This window comes from Centropristis striata, chromosome 14 (assembly GCF_030273125.1).
Source record: "Centropristis striata isolate RG_2023a ecotype Rhode Island chromosome 14, C.striata_1.0, whole genome shotgun sequence".
In the NCBI taxonomy this organism is placed as follows: domain Eukaryota; kingdom Metazoa; phylum Chordata; class Actinopteri; order Perciformes; family Serranidae; genus Centropristis; species Centropristis striata.
The window spans coordinates 7233800-7254105 of record NC_081530.1 but is presented as its reverse complement, the minus strand read 5'-3'; the positions used below and the strand labels follow the sequence as shown (position 1 = coordinate 7254105).

General features: G+C 38.2%; 2 protein-coding genes across 2 annotated transcripts; one reads left to right on the top strand and one right to left on the bottom strand.

Annotated features, from left to right (window-relative positions):
* Positions 1-382: 382 nt before the first annotated feature.
* Positions 383-8340, top strand: eif3i (eukaryotic translation initiation factor 3, subunit I). The gene is made up of 11 exons (XM_059349948.1): positions 383-518; positions 2661-2753; positions 2867-2954; positions 3087-3152; positions 3242-3391; positions 4693-4820; positions 5040-5150; positions 6019-6108; positions 6199-6272; positions 7396-7488; positions 7908-8340. Exons 1-11 carry the CDS (start codon positions 516-518, stop codon positions 7987-7989), a joined length of 978 nt encoding a protein of 325 aa, XP_059205931.1. The 5' UTR covers positions 383-515; the 3' UTR covers positions 7990-8340.
* Positions 8341-8975: 635 nt separating this feature from the next.
* Positions 8976-18911, bottom strand: LOC131985414 (probable histone deacetylase 1-B). Its single transcript, XM_059350485.1, has 12 exons — positions 18814-18911; positions 16659-16771; positions 15849-15966; positions 15687-15761; positions 13878-14016; positions 12697-12838; positions 12520-12612; positions 11847-11955; positions 11377-11757; positions 10926-11081; positions 10798-10843; positions 8976-9895 (listed from the first exon to the last, which is right to left on the bottom strand). Exons 1-12 carry the CDS (start codon positions 18860-18862, stop codon positions 9868-9870), a joined length of 1449 nt encoding a protein of 482 aa, XP_059206468.1. The 5' UTR covers positions 18863-18911; the 3' UTR covers positions 8976-9867.
* Positions 18912-20306: the final 1395 nt, after the last annotated feature.

The following is a 20306-nucleotide window of genomic DNA, read 5'->3' as shown; positions in this document are numbered from 1 at the left end:
TTATAAATTCTAATATGTGTCTGTCTTGTCTTCACTATTCAACACAATGAAGAAATTCAAGGCTACACTGTATCAGACAGTGGTAAGTGCAATCACTGCGGTCTGCTTTGATTTTGAGTTTGATTTTGTAATTACTGAATTTTTTATGTCATTATTTCTCTGAAATAAAGCAAAAAATTGAAATTTAAAATTTTGACACAAGATAAAACAGACATCAAGGAGTTCATTTTTAGTTATAACTCAATTTCGACCAAAAATGTAGTTACTGCAGTTAGACTTTGTAGGGCAGAATAAAGATGAGGTGACATGGTGACTTGTATACTACATGCTAGACTGGAGTATTACAGCAGGGGGCGCACTAACACTAATTGCAAGCTTGCCTTTTTGCACCGGAAGTACGTCACCTTCCTCTTCCGCCGCGGCTCCGGCGCCTGAAACACGAGTGTTCATCTTTTCTCTCATTACGGGAGGCGCAGTGAATAAACTGGACCGAGTGGCGACACAAAGCTGACAGAATGGTTCGTATATTCATTTGTGACCGTATGCTACAAATTATATCTCGGCCAGAATAATGCCCATCCTCATACGACGAGAGTTTGCTCCGGTTTAGCTAGCACTCCTAGCTACCCCTGCTATCGTTAGCTTAGCTTTTAACATGAATGATAGCCACTGTTAGCTGCATGATGCTGATGAAACAAGAGTCACTGTCCCCCGACAGCTGCTATAGCTAGACTGATGTACATTATGTTAAGATAAATAAGCAACACTGACATTTATAGCTAGTTAGTGAGCACATGCAACAGCCCTAGTATGTTTCTCTGTCAGAAAACATCAGCACACTGAATTGAAATGACTGGCTGTGTCAGCTCAGGTTGACTAGAGCAGCTATTCTCAACCTTGGGGTCGGGACCCCAATTGGGGTCGCGAGATGATTTCTGGGGGTCGCCAAATCATTTTGGAAGTCAGCTCTGTCTCCACTGTGTTAAAGTGTTCATGTGTTAATGTGTTATAGTCTTTTTGGTCACTTAATGTCTTCTTTTTGGGTCATTTTGTGTGTGTTTTTTGTGATTTTGTGTGTTTTTTGGTCATTTTGTTTTGTTCTTTTATTATTTTGTGGTCAATTTGTGATTTTTTTGGTCATTTTGTTTCTTTTTTTGGTCATTTTGTGTCTTTTTTTAGTCATTTTGTGTCTTTTTGGTCTTTTTGTGTCTTTTTTGGTCATTTTGTGTCTTTTTTTAGTCATTTTGTGTCTTTATTGGTCATTTTGTGTCTTTTTTTAGTCATTTTGTGTCTTTTTTTGGTCATTTTGTGTCTTTTTTTGGTAATTTTGTGTCTTTTTTTGGTCATTTTGTTTCCTTTTTTTAATCATTTTGTTTCTTTTTTGGGTGATCTGAACTGTACGTGTGAGATTGTGTTCAGTGAGCGGGGGTCGTGGACAACATGCATGTTAAATTGGGGGTCACGACTCAAAAAGGTTGAGAACTACTGGACTAGAGGCTGACTGATGGTGGACTTTATGGGACAGATGCCAATTTCGATATATTGACTAATATTTCTGAATCTATATTTACGTAACGTTACCATTACAGACCTTTTCATCTCAACTCAACTTTATTTCTAGGACACTTTAAAAACAAACACAGCCACAACAAAGTGCTGTACATAAACAAACAAAACAAGAACAATAAAATAGTTTCGTTGCTTTTTAAAAAAAACAGTAAATATGTCTCATGCATGCATTTGTTGCTGTTTTTAACCCTATAAAGCCAAGTATATCATATTTGATACATACGTTTTTGAGACCTCTACATCATCAGTGTGATATTTTTTTTCCTGAACAACCTGATGAATACATGAATTGATGATTAAAAAAACTGAGCAACAAATTTCACAAAAATACCAGATGTAACAAAAATGATTTGCTGGTTCCACTGGTGGATCTGTCATTGCTGCGTGAAAACTTCATATCAGCAGATGTATGATGTTGTTTTATATGGAAAAAAATATTTTGTATGTTTGAGGAAAATGTTAAAAGGAAAGTCAAAGTTTTATTTGGTTAAAAATATTAGGTTTTATATGATTATGTGAGTTCAAGAAAAGCAAATTGTGAGCAACAAATTGCACAAAAAGACCTGACGTATCAAATATGATCCAAATTAAATTCATATATGAAAATTGATATTGAATTAAAAAAAATTTTAGCCGGTTCAACAAACATTCCAGTTTTGAAAATTTAGAATTTTCTGGCAATTATTTCACGGTTCAGGCTTTATAGGGTTAACATTGTCGTTCATTGTGGTCTGTGTTGGTGATTGTATTTTTTCTGCTGGTTTCTGGTTTAGCTCCTATGTTGAATGAACGAACCATTACCCCTAATAAGATAGCTTGTTATTAGGGGTAATTACTAGTTAGTCTATTAACTAGTCCTTCTTAATATATATTTAATTGAAAGCTACACAAAGACAATATAAATATTCAATTCAGAATTTGATACATCAGGTTTTTATTTATATTTTGCATGTTGTATGTGGTATCTGTTTTTTGTGTGGCATTATATCGATGATTAGAGAATATCAGTATGTGATGTTGAGCTCTAAACCACTTAAGGTCTTTTTCTAATTGTTAAGAAGGCTCATATCCTGATGTTCACTCCTCCACAGAAACCCATCCTGCTCCAGGGCCATGAGAGGTCCATCACTCAAATCAAGTACAACAGAGAAGGAGACCTGCTCTTCTCTGTAGCTAAAGACACGGTGAGATGACGATGGTATTTAAAAAATACTGTGAAGTTGTCATATTATTCTTCCTGATAGTTTGATTGGTATTAAATTATTTGGTATTTCCATCGCAATGTCTCCCACTGTAGGTCGCCAACGTGTGGTACTCTGTCAATGGCGAGAGGCTCGGCACCTACAATGGACACACAGGAGCTGTGTGGTGTGTTGACTGTGACTGTATCCTTTCTCAAGAAATACTCTTGTTTATGTCAGTTTATGTCAACCACACATAATATTATACTCTTGTATTCATGTGATGCTGTGCTAGCTGTTGACATACATGTTGGGCTCCCTAACGTCCTCTCTCAGGGGACACTAAGAACGTATTGACAGGATCAGCAGACAACAGCTGTAGACTGTGGGACTGTGAGACTGGTATGTAGAAAAAGGAGCTTCGGCCAAAGATTAAAGAGTGTCTGTTGACCTGAAATCAACCAACCCCCGTGTCTCTCTGTGCCACGCAGGTAAACAGCTGGCCCTGCTCAACACCAACTCTGCTGTCAGGACGTGCGGCTTCGACTTCAGCGGCAACATCATCATGTTCTCCACAGACAAGCAGATGGGTTACCAGTGCTTCTTGAACTTCTTTGACCTGAGAGATCCACAGCAGATTGGTACGCACAACACAATACACACCAGGGTTGAAATGGTACAAGTCACAGTTTGGTTCATACCCTGGTTAACCCATTTAGACCTAAAACGCCTGGGAAAAGTGCCTGGAAAACCTCTGGGCGATTTTGAAAGAACCCCCTAAAACCTGAAGTTTTTCTGGATATTCAATAGAAGATTTTTCAGCCTTTGTAGCAGTTAGAAATGAAATTCAAAAAGTATTTGAGAGCGTATACCTGTGGCTTTCATGAGAAGTTGAGTTTATTTGTCCAAACCTTCAATAAAGTTTTTTTTCAAAATCAACAAACTCAGTAAATGTTACATTTGACTGAATACAAATCCTATGCATAATACTAATACATGCCCATTAGCAAGATGCAAACATGATATGACCATTGGAAGAAATATGTCGTCTAAAAACGTATTCCTCATCCATAAATCCCTGGTTTTAATGGTACAAATGCGGTAATGCTTTCCCAGCTTAAATGGGTTAAGGAGTCACGTTTCAATGCTGTGCATGAGGTAACATTTTACCCACTGTCAACTCTGTTTTCTTTATAAACATAATTCAAACACATCTGCATTATTGATTGATTGATAATTTTATTTCGAACATGTAAAAGTCGACAAAACACTAAAAATAAGATGAAATAAAAGTGAAATGAAAAGAAATATACAATGAGAGAGAAAAAAGAAAACGAGAACAGGTCAAACCTGTACATGCAACAGCTCAGTTGTTCATTTCTCTTAACAGATTAAATTAAATCATACATGTTCAAAGGGGAGTAGGAAGTCTACACTTATAAATCCCAACCCTTCTCCTCTGCTTATTATATTATTATTAATGCTATTACTGATATTATAATTTATAGACTATCTTTATATTGTTTGTATTAAAATATCTTTACATATACATAATCTCTCATTTCATTATATTCAAATACATACATGCCTATTCTACATACCCAAGTTAACCATACATATTTGTGATCATCATCCTAAATCTGAGAAACAAATTTAAATCACTGTCCTTCCACATTGTTATACCTCTGGAAAATATTGTTTTTGTAAATCTTCTTGAATTGAAGAATATTAGTACTCTGTTTAAGTTCAGTGTCCAAATTATTCCACAGTTTAACCCCACATATTGACACTGTAGGAACACTAAACAAACGGCATTCATAAAAAAAATTGAGTCACTTGTACTTATCTTCTAACAGTTCCACTTTTATAGCTTATATTGATGAAGAGTAATACAACTCTTCTTAGTGTAATAATAGGTGCATCTGTCCCTGTGTCTCTGCAGAAGACAACCAGCCCTACCTGTCCATACCCTGCAGTGACCACAAGATCACCAGTGCTGTGTGGGGACCCCTGGGAGAGTTTGTCATTGCTGGCCATGAGAACGGAGAGATCAACCAGTTCAGCGCCAAGGTGTGATAAACTGTGTTCATGTTATGGAGTTCATGTTTAGTTCTGGAACCTCAAAACTATAAATTAACGACAATCTGAATACCTTTTTAGTTTGCCAGCAAATATGTTTAAATATCTTGCAGTGGTTAAGAATATGAAGCATGAAAATGCGAGGTTAAAGAGGCTAAAAGAGACCACATTTTTAAATATTGAATGTTGTAATGTTTTTTTTCTGGTCAGTCTGGAGAGATCCTGAAGAAAGCCAAGGAGCACACCAAACAGATCAACGACATCCAGACGTCAGTGGATCTCACCATGTTCATCACTGCCTCCAAAGACAACAGTGCTAAGGTAAGACGCCGTCTGCTCTCCAGAACCAGAACCACACAGCCTGTCCAGTGCTGTGTTCCAATACCCATACTTCCCGTACTTATACTTAGTTTGAGTACGCAGGGTGTTCCGATTCCGATCATGGTGAAAAGAAGTGTACCTAAAGGACCCGGATGTTGCCCTCATAACGGTCAAAACGCGTACGCCTACGTAGCGGAAGAGGCGGAGCCAGGCAGAGCCGCTCAGCTCGAAAAAAATGTTATGTAATGGTGGCCGAAACAACAGCGGAGCATTGTCTGTCAACATCAGGAGGAGTAGGTAACGTTGCTGACTACGCTGACGCGTTCTCCACATTTGCAATATGGCTCCACTAATGGAGCCATATTGCCGGATTGTAGAAGTAAAGATTAAACAACACAAAGGGTAATTTTTTCGGCGTTCAAATCGGGAAGTTTTTCGCGGTTGACGAGCCGCCACAGCTGTCGCGAGCGTAATTTCCAGTAAGTGCACCACGGAGTATTAGATTTGGAACAACACTCACCTGCTGAAATCTGCGTACTTAGTAAGTGGGGATAGTGTGTACTCATGGAAGTATGGGTATTGGAACACAGCACAGATGTGGTTCTGGTTTTAATTATAATGCCAGCGCTGCAGCGCACACAAAGCGCCAAGAAGAAACTCTGTGTTCAGAACCACCTTCATGGTACCTGTAATCTCTGATCAGGGCTCCAGACTTTGTTGAGCTCACACAAAGAAACCCTGGCTCTGTTGAAGTTGTTTCATGGTGCAGCCCTCAGGAGTTATTTAGTGTACATACATAATGCATGTTTTAGTGATCTGATGTCTATGCTGCTGTTTGACATGGTTCTTCCTCTGTCTTTCCTTTCAGCTGTTTGACTCTGCTTCTCTGGATCACATCAAGACCTTCAAGACAGAGAGACCCGTCAACTCCGCCGCCATCTCTCCCATCATGGACCATGTGAGTGAAGACTTGCGTTATCATGTAGACATGTGTTTGATAGTGAGTGCTTTGTTTGTCAGAAGGCTAACTGTATCTGGTTACTATCAGGTGGTGATGGGAGGTGGACAGGAGGCCATGGAGGTCACCACTACCTCCACCAGGATCGGCAAGTTCGAGGCCAGGTGAGTTCAATGTGCCAGAGATTCACTACAGAACCCCTCCCCACATCAGTTGAATCCTCATCTCTAGGTATATTTCTGGCCTTTTAACCCATTTAGGCATAAAACGCCTGGAGAAAAAAAACCTGTAAAACCTCTGGCAGTGTCAACGCCTACTAAATAATAGATTTTTCAGCCTCTTTAGCAAATAAAAGTGAAATTCAAAAAGTCTTTGAGAGCTTATAGCTGTTATAGCTGAGCTCCCTCCGCTATAGTCGTCTTCCGCCATGATTTCAAAGTTCTGGAAAAGTCCCATGTTGCATTGCGACTCTCCCACGTGTATTCTGATGCATTTCATTGGTCAAGAGACCGAAAATAGGTGGGGAAAAAACTACAAATAATACAAAACTACGTATCCGCTTTAATGGTAGAATAACGCAAGGTGGCTCCCGGTTTTAATGGTAGAAATGCGATAATGCTTTCCCGGCTTAAATGGGTTAATTTTTCAATCATTTTGACTTTGATGATACATATCGGCAGGGGTGTGAGTTTTTTTATTTTTTTTTTTCTTATACAATTTGGAAGTTGAACCTCAGCACCTATAATAAGTCTATAATAAACTGTCTATCCACACTACAAGCAATACAAGTCTGTTGTCTTGTGTTTGCCCTATGGGTCCAATACAGGCTATTTTGGAGCACTGTGGAGAAGAGATGAGAAGTTTCGTTTTGAAACAAAAATTTTGAACTGAGCCATGTTGGTTTTGAAAAAGCTGACTCTTCAGAATGAAACAGTGCTTCCAACAGTCTAATGTTGCTAATCACTGGCATATCCCAGACTGTGAAACCCCCCACTAGCATTCAGTTTACAGAAAATAATAAAATATTTTTGTATTTTTGTATTGTGCATGTAAACACTGGCATTTCAAGTGTTAAAATTCAGAAAATGAAGGAAACTTTGACAGTGTTGATCATGAGTTGGTATTAAGGTTACATTTTTTAACATAATTGTTAATCTATAATTTTATGGCCGTTGTTTTTTGTGATGCAGACATTTTTCCCCCTGTAAGGACTTTAGAGCACCTTTCCCATTAGGCTCGGCACCGTGCCAACTGAGACACTAACCTGGTTTTCTCCTCTACCCTCAGGTTCTTCCATGCTGCCTATGAAGAGGAGTTTGGCAGGGTCAAAGGTCATTTCGGCCCCATCAACTGTGTGGCATTCCACCCGGATGGCAAGAGGTAAGAGACCAACCTGCTGCAGTCTAATGTAGTCTGTTTTACTTGGGAAGGGACCAAGAAGTATCGAGGTGTCAGTCTAAATTTAAATGTTTCCTTTAGCAGAGGACACGCTGGACCATCGTTTACAAGGAAATAATGTCCCACAATTCTTTGCCACAACAACATTTTAACACTACGCATCATTTGGCCTTTTATTATCAGCATGTTAAGTAAAACACGCTGATGAACAAGCACATTCTCTTACATCCCAGGTTCCCAAAAAGTTGGGACATAAATTCATAATTGAGCGAATATAGGATAATGCATAGGAAATCAATATTGGTCCCCAGCCCTGGAAACACTGAGCTTGAATGTAAAGTAGTCTGGTCAGAAGTTGTTTGTGAATCATTGCTTACATAGGTCTCGTTTGCTGTTTACAGTTACAGCAGTGGAGGAGAGGACGGATACACCAGGATTCATTACTTTGACCCACAGTACTTTGATTTTGAACTGGAGGCATAAACACTCAGCTCCCTCAACACACGGCTTCAGCTAACCGGCTACTGACGGCAGCCTCGCCTCCTTCCCTTCATCTGATCTCTAATCAGTTTTACTTCAGGTAAAGATAAAGAGGTGACACAAGGGTTTCTGGTCTTTTTTTTCCTAAAAGTCATTTTTCTAACATCACCCGGACACCATCTCGGTGGGATCAGAGGCAGTTTTTGTACCCTGGATGTGGAGCCAATATGACTGGACTTCAAAACCCACAATCCCCAAGTCTATTTAATCTGCTTTTACAAATAAGTAGAATTGAAGTTGATATATTTCCTGTTGCCATTCCACCACAAGTCACCATAAAATTATTGAATTCAAGTTGTGTCTGTGTGATCTATGCAACTCAATAATTGCATTAGTGTTTTGCTTTCCCTAGGCATTATAAAATTTGACAATTTTTTGACAAATTGATATACCGGTACTATAGTATGACTTTTTCAGTTTTTTTGGACATCCCATAATGTGTTTTTCTGGCAAAATCATGCATCAACAGACGATAATTGACCCAGTTGAAGCATTTTAGGCTTTTAAATCTGACCATTTTTGACAAATCGTATTACTTTTTTGAGGGGGTCATTTTTGGACAGCCCATATTGTTTGTCCTTTCTGGCTATATTATGCTCCATGTATCAACAGACCATAATCGGCCCATTTTTTAGGCATCACTTTTTTTGACAAATCGACATACTAGTATGACTTTTTTTGAGGGCGTCATTTTTTTACATCCCATATGGAGTTTTCTTGCTATACTTCCACATGTATCAGAGTATAATAGACCAATTTCTAGCATTTTTAAAATTTGATCGTTTTTACAAATAAGAATTGAAGTTGACACATTTTCCTTTTGTCATAAAAGTCTTGAATTCAAGTGATCTATGAAACTCAATAATTGCGTTAGTGTTTTGGTTTTCCTGCTCAGGTTGTAGAAATGACTTCAGTAATGAAAAAGTGAATCAGTTTTCTTTATTTTTTATTACAAAGTTATGATAATGCACATTTCACAAGGATAAAACTCCAAACAACCAGATGTAAAGAGGCCATCTAACCCACTCACTCCACCTTTATGTATAATGGTACAAAATATCTAAAACACTTCCAAACATAAGCCTCTGAAGAGGTTCACATCCATTCATACTTCAACATTCAAACGATGCAGGAAGAAAAAAAAAATCAACACTGAGCAGATATTCAGAGGAAGATGGGCTCAAGGGACTGACTGTGTTCATGATGTAAAATAAGTTACTGAGCAGAGATCTGTCTGGACAAAGGGAGCACTATGTACATGCTTAACATGCATTCACTGATAAATTAACACAGCACGTTGAATGCTGGTTATTCTAACAGTATCATAAATAGATGTTTGAAAACTAACAAAGCCTTTCTGCATGTGCGCACTACACTTAGAAATCATCTACATCTCTGCAGGAATTTTAACAGGAGCCCCATAAACATATTTAAATCTGAAACGCCATGATAGGAAATGTAATCATGTGAGTGCTTTTCTTCACATTTAAGCAGACCTGGTTCACACAGCAGCTGAAAAAGGAATTGTGGCATTTGTTTTATACTAAATGAAGCTCCAGCTGGGCTGAGTTTACACTCAGCATAAGGTCAAGTTTTCAGTCACTAATAGATGCTTACTTGATCAGATAAGCACGCACTACACTGGTGCTTCACTGAGGTTGGAAACAAATGTAAATAATACAGTGTAAACCAGGTTTGCCCATAAAAATGCATAATAAAACAGGAATACAAAAGAGGTCCTATCGCTGCAGCAGGAGAATAAAGGAATCAGTGGGGCTCAAGGACAACAGTACGACCAACCATTTCTCCTCCTGCCAGACTTCAGGTTGACTTCACCTCTTCTTTTGGACTGAAACACAAACAGTTAAAGAGTTTAAGCAATAAAATACCCACTCACAGTCTAACTTCTAACGGCTTTGGCTTAATTTATTCAGTAGTGTGTATTTATTACGGAGTAAAACAGAAAAACTTAGACTTGAAAACTGTTAATATGCACGAGTTTTCACTTTACCAGGTTACCTATTCTAAGAAAGCTTAATGCATTAAGACCTAAGTAAGCCTAAAAACACCCTCTAAAACCACAGCATTGTTTCAAAACAACCTCCCGAAACCAGAGGGTTTTCTGGAAAACTGCACAAAATATCAAAGTTTACTAGTTAATCTATTTCTCATCCTTTGTAGCACATACAAATATGAAATTAAAACCATCTGAAAGCTTAAACCCTTGGCTTTAACTGTAAATCATCACCTTGTCCTAAAAAATATCAAATGAAAACTGTATTACACTGTGTGGCACATAAAGATAAAGGTAAGAGTCATATTTTCAATAAAGCAAACTGTCAGTAGTTGTGAAATATCTTTAAGACAGTTTGTTCACAGTGTAGCTGTGATAGTGTAGATTATCATCCAATTGTAACTGCAGATATCAATGCGTGGGTCTGTGTGCACATTAGTCTGGGTCATTGTCAGATTTATTGTCAATAATGAAGTTGGCTTCTATGTCGTTCCCTCATCAGTCATCGTCCATCAAAGAAGACACGTGTGTTTTGGATGATCTCGTCTCTTCTGTCAATTATTCCGTGTGGAGGCGTGGAATAATATTTTCTTTGTTTAGTTTTCCCCCTTTCGTTTTCCACGCGTGTAGGGAATTGCATTTTAGCGATTCAGGTCTTAAAAAAGACAAGATCATCCAAAACACCCAGATGTAGCATCCGGTCTAAAGGGGTCAATCAGAAGGAGCAGATCTCTTACCCTGATGTGTCCATCTTCTCCTCCTCCTTCTCCTCCTCTTTCACTTCTAGGAGAAAACAAAAACAAGGATGGTTATTACAATTTTTGACCATCTACAAATAGCAACTGGACATGTGATTAAGTCTTACCTTTCTTTTCCTCTCCTTCCTTCTCTTCCTCTTTCTTCACTCGTTTTGCCTTCTTGTGGTTGGCTGCGTTCCTGCGGCCTCCTCCCTGCCCCTCCGCCTCGTCCTCAGAGTCTGAGAACTCCTCCTCGCAGGCTATCCTCTTGTCGTGGGCCCGAACTGAAACACAGAACACACACCATATTAACCCATTGAGGCCTGAAAAATCGCTGGGCGATTTTAAAATAAGCCTCTAATTTTCTGGAAATTCTGGAAAAAAAAAGTGTCAACTCTTCTACTAAATAATAGATTTTTCAGCCTCTGTAGCAGATAGAAATGAAATTCAAAAAGGTATTTGAGAGCTTATACAAATACTACAAAACGACGTATCCGCTTTCCAGGCGTCAATGGGTTAATATCCCTTTAACGCCAAATGCAGACTAGATCTGGGCCACGGTGTCCTTCTGTCACTTACTAGAGACGCGTTTGTCGGGGTCCTCCTCCTCCTCGTCTCCGCTGTCTGGGTGGGGAGCGTCCTCGGGGATCGCCTGCATCTGGACGCCAGGGGCGTGAGGCAGCATGCGGAGGTTTTCAAACAGACGCTGTTTGATCTTCTCCAGGTATTCGTTGGTGTTCTGGTTGGTCATATTGGACGGGCTGATGTGCAGCTTGAAGTCGGGCCCGAAGTACTCAAAGTAATCGTTGTAGGGCAGCTCGTTGGGGATGGAGCAGTCCAAGGCCACGGCCGTTTCGTACGTCCAGCAGCGGGCCACGTTGCGAATGGTGTAACCTCCTCCACCCAGCATCAGCAGGGGCAGGTTGAAACTTTTGATGTACTCCACGCATTTGGCATGGCCTAAAGGAACACACACCTTTAAAATTCTCTGAAGTAGAAAAGCACTGAATATTGTCTTGGGAGAGTGAATTTTTTTTAATCTTTTTTACCTTTGATGGTGAGGTTGAAGCAGCCCAGTCTGTCTCCAGACAGAGAATCAGCTCCACACTGGAGGACAACAGCACTCGGCTGGTACATCTCCATGACTTTAGCCATGATCTAACACACACAAACGCATATTAACAACCCTGCATGGAAAAACGTGATCACGCAGAACCTTGACAAGACTGTTATAAAAATTTGTATTAATCTGGGGTTTTTCCAACGTTTTAATCATATTACGCAAATGTGATCCTGTCTGCTGCATGTAGAGGCACTGGCTTTGGGTTACATCAGACCAGTGTTTCTGCTAAAAGCTGGCAGGCTAGATAAGGTTAACTATATGTTTAGATAAAGGGAAGTACACATGACAGGGGGAGTCAGACACGGTCAGACGTATTTCTGCTGACCGTACCTTTGACTTTGGGGAACTGATAATAACAGCATCTGTGTCAGACAGGTCAACTAGGCGTTGGAAACCTCCCACTATAGGAGGCATATAAGCCAACAGTTTTGACTATCATGTGAGCCTTTTTCTCTGTAACCTTACTCACTGTGTTGCATGATTTAAACGCTCCTCTTGTACAAGACCTTAATTAAATTCAACTTAAACTTTGATACTCTGAATCCAACTGTCTTTATTGAAGGGTCACTCTGAAAAATTCTTATAACAAAAACACTTACAGGTTTGAAGATGGCTTCGTAGGACTCATCATCGATACCGTCTCTGAGTGGGTAGTTTACAGCGTAGTACTTGCCCTTCCCAGCTCCGATGTCCTGCACACACAGAGATACCACTGAATTAATGGCCACACATGCACAAGATGATCCTCAAAGTGAAATGTGAGCAAGGAGACTAACCCTCAGGTCTCCAGTGCCGGGGAAGTATTCCCCATACTTGTGGAAAGAGACAGTCATGACCCTGTCTGTGGTGTAGAAGGCCTCCTCCACTCCATCACCGTGGTGGATGTCAATGTCTATGTATAACACCCTCTGGTGGTACCTGCAGAGGAGACACAGCTCAGTGAAGGACTTCTCAAGAGCCGTTTAAATAACGTCGATCAATTATATGAAACAGGGTAGAACACAGGCACCAGGAATCATGATATAGTGTGTTTTCTGGTAATTCAATGAAGAGACACACGGTAAAGCCTGTTTTATGTACTCCTGTGTGAATATAAATACATGAAAAATGAAGTAGTATTGAAATTAAGCACTTTAAGTATTTTAACATGTTTTTCAATGGTTTGAAGTTAGGAATTTCTGTGTGTTTTCTGTCACAGTGCATGTTTAAAAAAAGGAAACAAACCAAAATACTTTATGAATAACTTTTTTTTCCCCCTTTACATAAATCCTTATAAAAACACATTTTCTACAGTTTATACTGTATTTTAACACATACTACACTGACATTTTATAGCATATTTCAAGACCTACTATACTATGACATTTTTCTGCATATTTAAAGGCATACTATACTATGACATATATATGGCATATTTTAAGACATACTATACGATGACATATTTATGGCATATTTTAAGACATACTATACTATGACATATATATAGCATATTTTAAGACATACCATACTATGACATATTTTAAGACATACTATACTATGACATATTTTAAGACATACTATACTATGACATATTTATGGCATATTTTAAGACATACTATACTATGACATTATTTCTGCATATTTAAAGGCATACTACACTATGACATTTTAAGGCAAAGTATACTTGGACTGCATACCATACTATGACATTTTATGATTATATTTCTGTATAATATAGAATGGCCTTTTTTATGGCATAAGTATGAAAAATGTTAAAGGCAGCAATCTAGTGTTTGGCAGGTTAAGAAGCCTTGTTTGATTATGTGCATTGGTAATGAAGCAGGTGTAGATCTAATCCAGCTAAACCTATCAAACATGTATGTGCCAGATTTCTTTGGGGACCCAAATTAATTGAAATCTGACAGATGGGTGGAAAAGCAGGATGATTACATTTTCAAAAAGGAAGGCAGCAGCTTACTTGAGCAGCTCGAGGATGGCCAGGACGATGTCGTTAACGTAGCAGAAACCTGAGGCCTCTGACTTCTTGGCATGGTGGAGTCCACCAGCCCAGTTGATGGCGATATCTGTCTGCTGCTTGTTCAACTTCAACGCCCCGGCTGGAAGAATGAATGAACAGAGTAAGAAAACACAATATGAAATTAATGGACTTTGGTGTGTTGATCCAAATATGTTATCTTATATTAACCATCTGAAGCCCAAGCAGTGTCAGGGCTTCTTTTGATCCTGTCACATGAACTCACTGCTGCCTCATTTTTTAACTGTAATATAATAAGTAAGTCCTTCACCTCTATGGAAACAGCCAAACATGGCTTGAAGTAGGGAGAACAGACTTCTGGTTTAGCAAATGAGTGGATAGACTTTAAAACATCGAAAAAGCCAAAATTCAAACGCACAACCAGAGAGGGGATGAGTTCTAACTTAATTTGATATTTTCAGGTGAGGGATTATTATTTAAAGGAAGTAAAGTTAGAAGAACGCAAATAACTGAACATGATTATTAAAATAATGATAAATGCATATGAAGGGAGTATTCTCAGCTCCATACCAAGCTCTAGGTGCCAGTGGGGGTAATTCAACTGTCTATATTAAAGAAAAATGGGGAAAAGAGCTTGGAATAGAAATAACAGAAGATGACTGGTATAATGTGTGCAAGGTTCAACCCTCAGCCACTAGCTTTAGGATATGGTGAGCATTTGGGTGGAAGAACATTATAAGGTTTTTCATAACACCTAAGGGGAGATGCACACCAGATCAGAAATCATGTTGGAGGTTGTGTGGTCAAGCGGAGGCTTGTGTTTTGGAAATGTCAAAAGATGGAGGGATGTTGGGAGGGAGCCTGGAGTGTGCTGAGGGAGATACTGGGATATGAGATACCAAAGACTTGTCTGGTATTATATCTGGGGGACATTCCACAAGAGGAGGTACAAGGAGGAGATAAATACCTGGTGAATGTATTATTGGTGGCTAGCAGGAAAGCAATTAGGCCAGGGCCAGGTATAAGGTAGACCCCCTACTAGAGAACAGTGGCTGAGTATTATGGAGGAGATTTATGATATGGAGAGGTTCAAACATACCTTGATAATGTGGGAGGAACGGTTTGAAGGGAAATGGGAATGGGGAATTATTACAGAAGGGGTGAGGGTGACACCACTAGTAATTATAGTAATGACAACAGAGCAGGACAGAATTGTTGCATTGTGGCTGAATGGAAGGACCTATAAGCTGCTAATGGAAGTGGTTTTCTTTTGTTGTTAGTTTGTGTGTTATTGTATTCAAATGAAAAAAATCCAAATAAAAATGAAAGTTAAAAAAAAAAAAAAAAAAAAGAAGAAGTAGGGAGAACAGTTGATTTCTGTTTATGACAGTCCAGTCCAGTGTACAAGCTTAAACCGGATTTTTTGCAGTGTTTTACACACAGACTATATATTTAAAGCTGCCAAAGTATATCTGGCGACACAAATTCACATTTTCTGCCAATTCTGTGTCGGAAAATGACTTGAATGATTAATCTATGATCTAAAAAGTTGCTGATTATTATTCTGCTGATCAACTAATCATTCAGTCTATTTATCAGTTCTCTATAATAAATTATAGATTTTCAAAGCACCCTTTGAACAGTGCTGTGGCGTATACTCCCTGGAGAGGACTACCACAGGAACTTGTTTCTATACACTTCAGATTTATTCCATGGACCGATCGAAATGTCTCTCTTGTTTGACGATGGTACACTACAGTTATTATGCAAAGTGTGGTTGGAATAACTTACCGACAGATCCGCCCGTTGAGAGCTGGCAAAACTCAAACAGTCCATCAAACACAGGACAGTCCTCTCCCACATTGACTGTGAGGAAGAACAAGACAGAAAGATTTAACACATGTGGACAGTAAAAATACTTCAGCGTGCATTGAGAGAAAGGCTGACACTCACATCTCTGCATCTGTTTGCTGTACTCAGACATGTTGTCAGGTCTGATGGACCGCAGGAACTTAATGTAGTCATCACTGTGGTACTTTGTCATCTCTTCACCACTGGCTTTGTGTGGTCTCTGTAAACATGCAGAAACAGCATGAGGAAGACAGTGACAGCTCACTATTCAACATTTGTCAGCCTCTCTGCTCTAATGATGAACTAAAGAATCTATAGGCACCAACCATGTTGTGAATCTTATTGGCAAGGGGGCAAAATAATAATCAAAGTTATGTTACTGACCTGTTGTAACCTTAAGAATAATCACAGCCTCGTGAAACCTTAAATCCACAAACTAGAGACGTAGCAAATTCAGAGGAAGTATGACTTCTGAAGTATATTGACAATAAGGGGGTTTCTCAGTAGTTTCCAGAAAAAAATCTCCAAAATGTCAAAAGTTTTTTAAACCAAAACAGCTGTGCTGTTCCTCAAAGTCATGGTGTTTTAATGTGGTATTTTTGACATTCTTTTTATCAGTTCTCAAGCAAAAAAAAGGCAAAATATAGCACCAAAATTGCAACTAATGAGACATAATTTACCATGGGAATGGATGTACTTCCTATACTTAAATCATAATGTTCCAAGCCTTGAGGCACTCTAAAACTTTCCAAATTTAAGTAGATAAAAAAAAAAAGTTTATTATTGAGTGCTGATTATAGTGTGCTGTACAGCATCTCAAATTTGTTTCATTTACAATTTATTCGATGAAGTTTACAATATAAACATAATGTCACAGAGTCTGGGGGAGTTGTGCTGAGTGATATAACTCACATAGATCTCCATTTTCCTGTACAGTCCATAGTTGAGAAGCAGGTTGTGGGTCATGCGGATCCTGTGGGGTTTCATGGGATGGCCCTGACCATAGTAGTAGTTCCCCACGTCCCCTTGGAAAGGAAAAATGATCCAGAAGAAGTATGTATTACAACATTTGCTTGAGAAACTTGGGCTACAATGCATCTTGGCTGTCAAAACAACGTCATGCCAAACTAGATCTTGCTGATTAATCTAACTTAATTTTCAATTTTCAATAATGAAAACATGATAAAATGATAATGTTGGCACATTTGTATCACAGTGATGCTCTTGTTTTTGTCTCGTCTTAAATGCAATGTTCGTTATTCTTTTCTTATATAAATATATTTATTTCAGAAAAAGATTGGCCTATTCTATTTCATAAGCTATTTTTATTTAAATGTGCACTTTGCGGAGCTTAGATTTTAAAAAAGCTACTCCTGTTGTTATACAGTAATTATGTTCACTTAAATAAACGGTTTCAATAAAACTATTACAGGTCATATTTAGCTTTGACTTTGACTGAACATTTGCTCTCACTTTGTGATAAAAATATGGGGATATATATTGTATATCGATATTCAGCCTAAATATATAATCGGGATATGACTTTTGGTCCATATCGCCCAGCCCTACCATGGATGAATAAAGTCTAAGGCTCTAATTTTTGCCAACATCAAGCCTAGTTTTGAGTTTTTCCTTCAATTCCAGTCTCTCATTTGCACTTGGGTCCTGGCTGCATTCTGACAAAATCATACTAATAAATGCTCATTATTGTTAAAAGAATCGTGATTAGCTGTCACCCAAATGGGACGAGCTAGTCTTCCTGGGGTCCAAAAAAATAATAAAAATATGTCACTTAACGATAATGTAAAAAAACAATGAAACATTGTAGACATCATTCAAAATCATCAGAAATTATTCAAATAAGTTATTAAATTCACAAGTATTACATTCATTATTACATTCTAGGGCTGCAACTAACGATTATTTTTATTATCAATTAATCTGTCGATTATTTAAACGATTAATCAATTAGTTGTTTGGTCAAAAAAATGCTGAAAAATATCAATCAGTGTTTCCCAAACCACAAGATCACATCCTCAAATCTCTTGTTTTGTCCACAAACCAAAGAGATATTCAGTTTATAGTCACAAAGGAACAAAGAAACCAGAAATATCCACATTGAAGAAGCTCAAATCAGAGAATTTGGACTAATTGTATTTGAAAAAACTGCTCAAACCAATTATTCGATTATCAAAGTAGTTGACGATTAATTTAATAATCAATTATTGCTTGATTAATCAAATCATTGTTGCAGCTCTAAAAAACAATGACCAATGTAGACAGCATTAAAAATCATCAGAAATTATTCAAATAAGTTATTAAGTATTACATTCATTATCACATTCATATAGTCCATTCCCTACTCACAAATTTAAATACTGCATTCTCAAATGGTACTTGATAGATATTGAGCTATTCAGCTTATGTATATTCAGTACATTATGACCCATTAATATCATGGGTGGGTTCATTTAGACTCAGTAGGCTGTATCATCTTCATAGTGAGGCTCAAAATAAGGTATGCGGCTCCATTATGATATTTTCCTCTTGTTTTGGCTCTTTGGTTAGTAAAGGTTGCAGACCCCTGTATTAGAACAACCATAGATATCTATGAGAACAACCACTCGCTGAATAAGTGACACCCGGTGCACCGGTCGGTACCCACTTCTCGGAAGTTGATAGCAATTTGGGGGGACATTGATGAAATTAGCGGCGGGTAGATTCATGGCTCATCTGTCCCATTGATGACCAGATTACCGTTTATAAACACATCACAATACAATAAAAGGTTTGAATAAATTAAGGGAATTGTCCGGTTTGTGGGGTAACTCCAAACGGAGGTGAACACCGGATGACACACTGCGTGCAGCAAGCTAACAGCTAGCTTAGCATAGCATGTAGCCTAAAGAGGCTTGTTAGCAAACCGAACAAGCTAACGTTAGCTCGCTAGCTAGCATGCTCGTGCTGCACACTTTTAAAAAATACATGTGAAATTTCCTAAACATAAACACGCCGACAAGACCGCTTCAATACTGGAGGAACTAAGATGCACAAGTTGGATATTTACCGTCATAGTAATAGCAAACTTTTTTCTTTGTTCCTTGAGACAGCGCCATTTTACACCAATTACCCCACTGTTTCGTGCAAACCGGCTTCTCTCTTGCACCACCAGGGAACTAGCGCTGAGCTGCTCCACCAATCACAGAGGCCGCCCCGCCCGGCTGGGAGGCGCCGCTATTACAAACCAAGGAGCGCCGAGGCTGCAGCAGCTCATCCAGACAGTGTCTAGACTGGCACAGACACACAGCACAAGTCTTTCATTGATTCATGGAGAGGAGAGCTCATTTGCAATGTTCAGAAATTTCTAATCTCCACCAACTTTGTAGTATAACAGTCATTACAATGAATGCAAACACATAGAACTTTTGGGCATCAAACAGTAATGGAGCAGGTATGACCCACTTTCTATAGAGCAGTGGTTCTCAACCTTTTTTTCAGTGATGTACCCCCTGTGAAATGTTTTTTCAGCCAAGTACCCTCTAACCAGGGCAAAGCATTTTTGGTTGAAAAAAAAAGAGACTTAAAAACAGAATGCTGTGCAATTTCAAACATTTTAAATGTTAATAATAATTGATTACATTTATTGCAAATATTTCTCATCACTAAAATGTAGTGATTCAAACTAATGTAGTAAAAACAGTGACCATATAACCATTTAAAACTATAATGACTCCATCTTTGAGTTTTCAAGTGATTGACAGGTGATGCCAGGTGGCATATGACAGGTTGGGTCCAACCATCCTGGTATGGGGGACACTCTGGGTTCTTAGGATAAAGACATTGAATAGCCTACTGAAGATAACATTTATTTTATGAACTTATACTTATATTTTTCTAAAATTTGTATGAAATTATTTTTAAAGGATTTTTGCATGGATGCTACTTTTTAAATGTATATTTTAAAATCTCAAGTACCCCCTGGAGGGCATTTCATTCCATATAACATCAGCTAATAAGCTACAGTTATTTTCAATTCTATTGAAGCATATGAACACCATTCCTTATTCCCTATAAATCTGAAAGACTCTAAATGTTTCTTAAATTAAATCCTGAATGGTTCAAACAATGAGTGAACTTCGCTTAATGGATGAACATTTTCATTTTCAAGTAAAATAAGACAGTTTGCTGAATTTTCTGTTTTTTGTTTTCATGATATTACTGCAATATCGTGTAACCTGCAGGTTGAAATCAGGAACAGCATCATTTGATTGATTTCTTGTTTTTATAATTATTTTAGAAATATTTCAATTAATGATGTGGTGACTTAAAAAGCCTGCATCAGTTTCATGCTGTCTGTCATGCCTGATATAAATAATTTCCCTGATAAACCTTTATGTCAGCCTTAAAAGATTAATATAGTGTTTGAAGATAAGTTTCCTCTCCATTTGTTGATGGTTTAATGATCTAGTTTAATTTTAAATTGCATGTATCTAAGCTTGGATCTTTCCATCTGAAATCAATATGCCCATCTACAAATTAGTTAATTTGCAAAAACTGATA

Excerpts from the sequence above, each read along its gene's own strand:
- eif3i (XM_059349948.1), top strand. Across the intron at positions 2,754-2,866 it reads TCTCTGTAGCTAAAGACACG|GTCGCCAACGTGTGGTACTC; the intron begins GTGAGATGACGA and ends CTCCCACTGTAG. Across the intron at positions 5,151-6,018 it reads CCAAAGACAACAGTGCTAAG|CTGTTTGACTCTGCTTCTCT; the intron begins GTAAGACGCCGT and ends CTTTCCTTTCAG.
- LOC131985414 (XM_059350485.1), bottom strand. The coding sequence starts at position 18,862 with ATGGCGCTGTCTCAAGGAACAAAGAAAAAAGTTTGCTATTACTATGAC. Across the intron at positions 15,967-16,658 it reads ACAGGAAAATGGAGATCTAT|AGACCACACAAAGCCAGTGG; the intron begins GTGAGTTATATC and ends GCATGTTTACAG. Across the intron at positions 12,839-13,877 it reads GCCATCCTCGAGCTGCTCAA|GTACCACCAGAGGGTGTTAT; the intron begins GTAAGCTGCTGC and ends TCTCCTCTGCAG.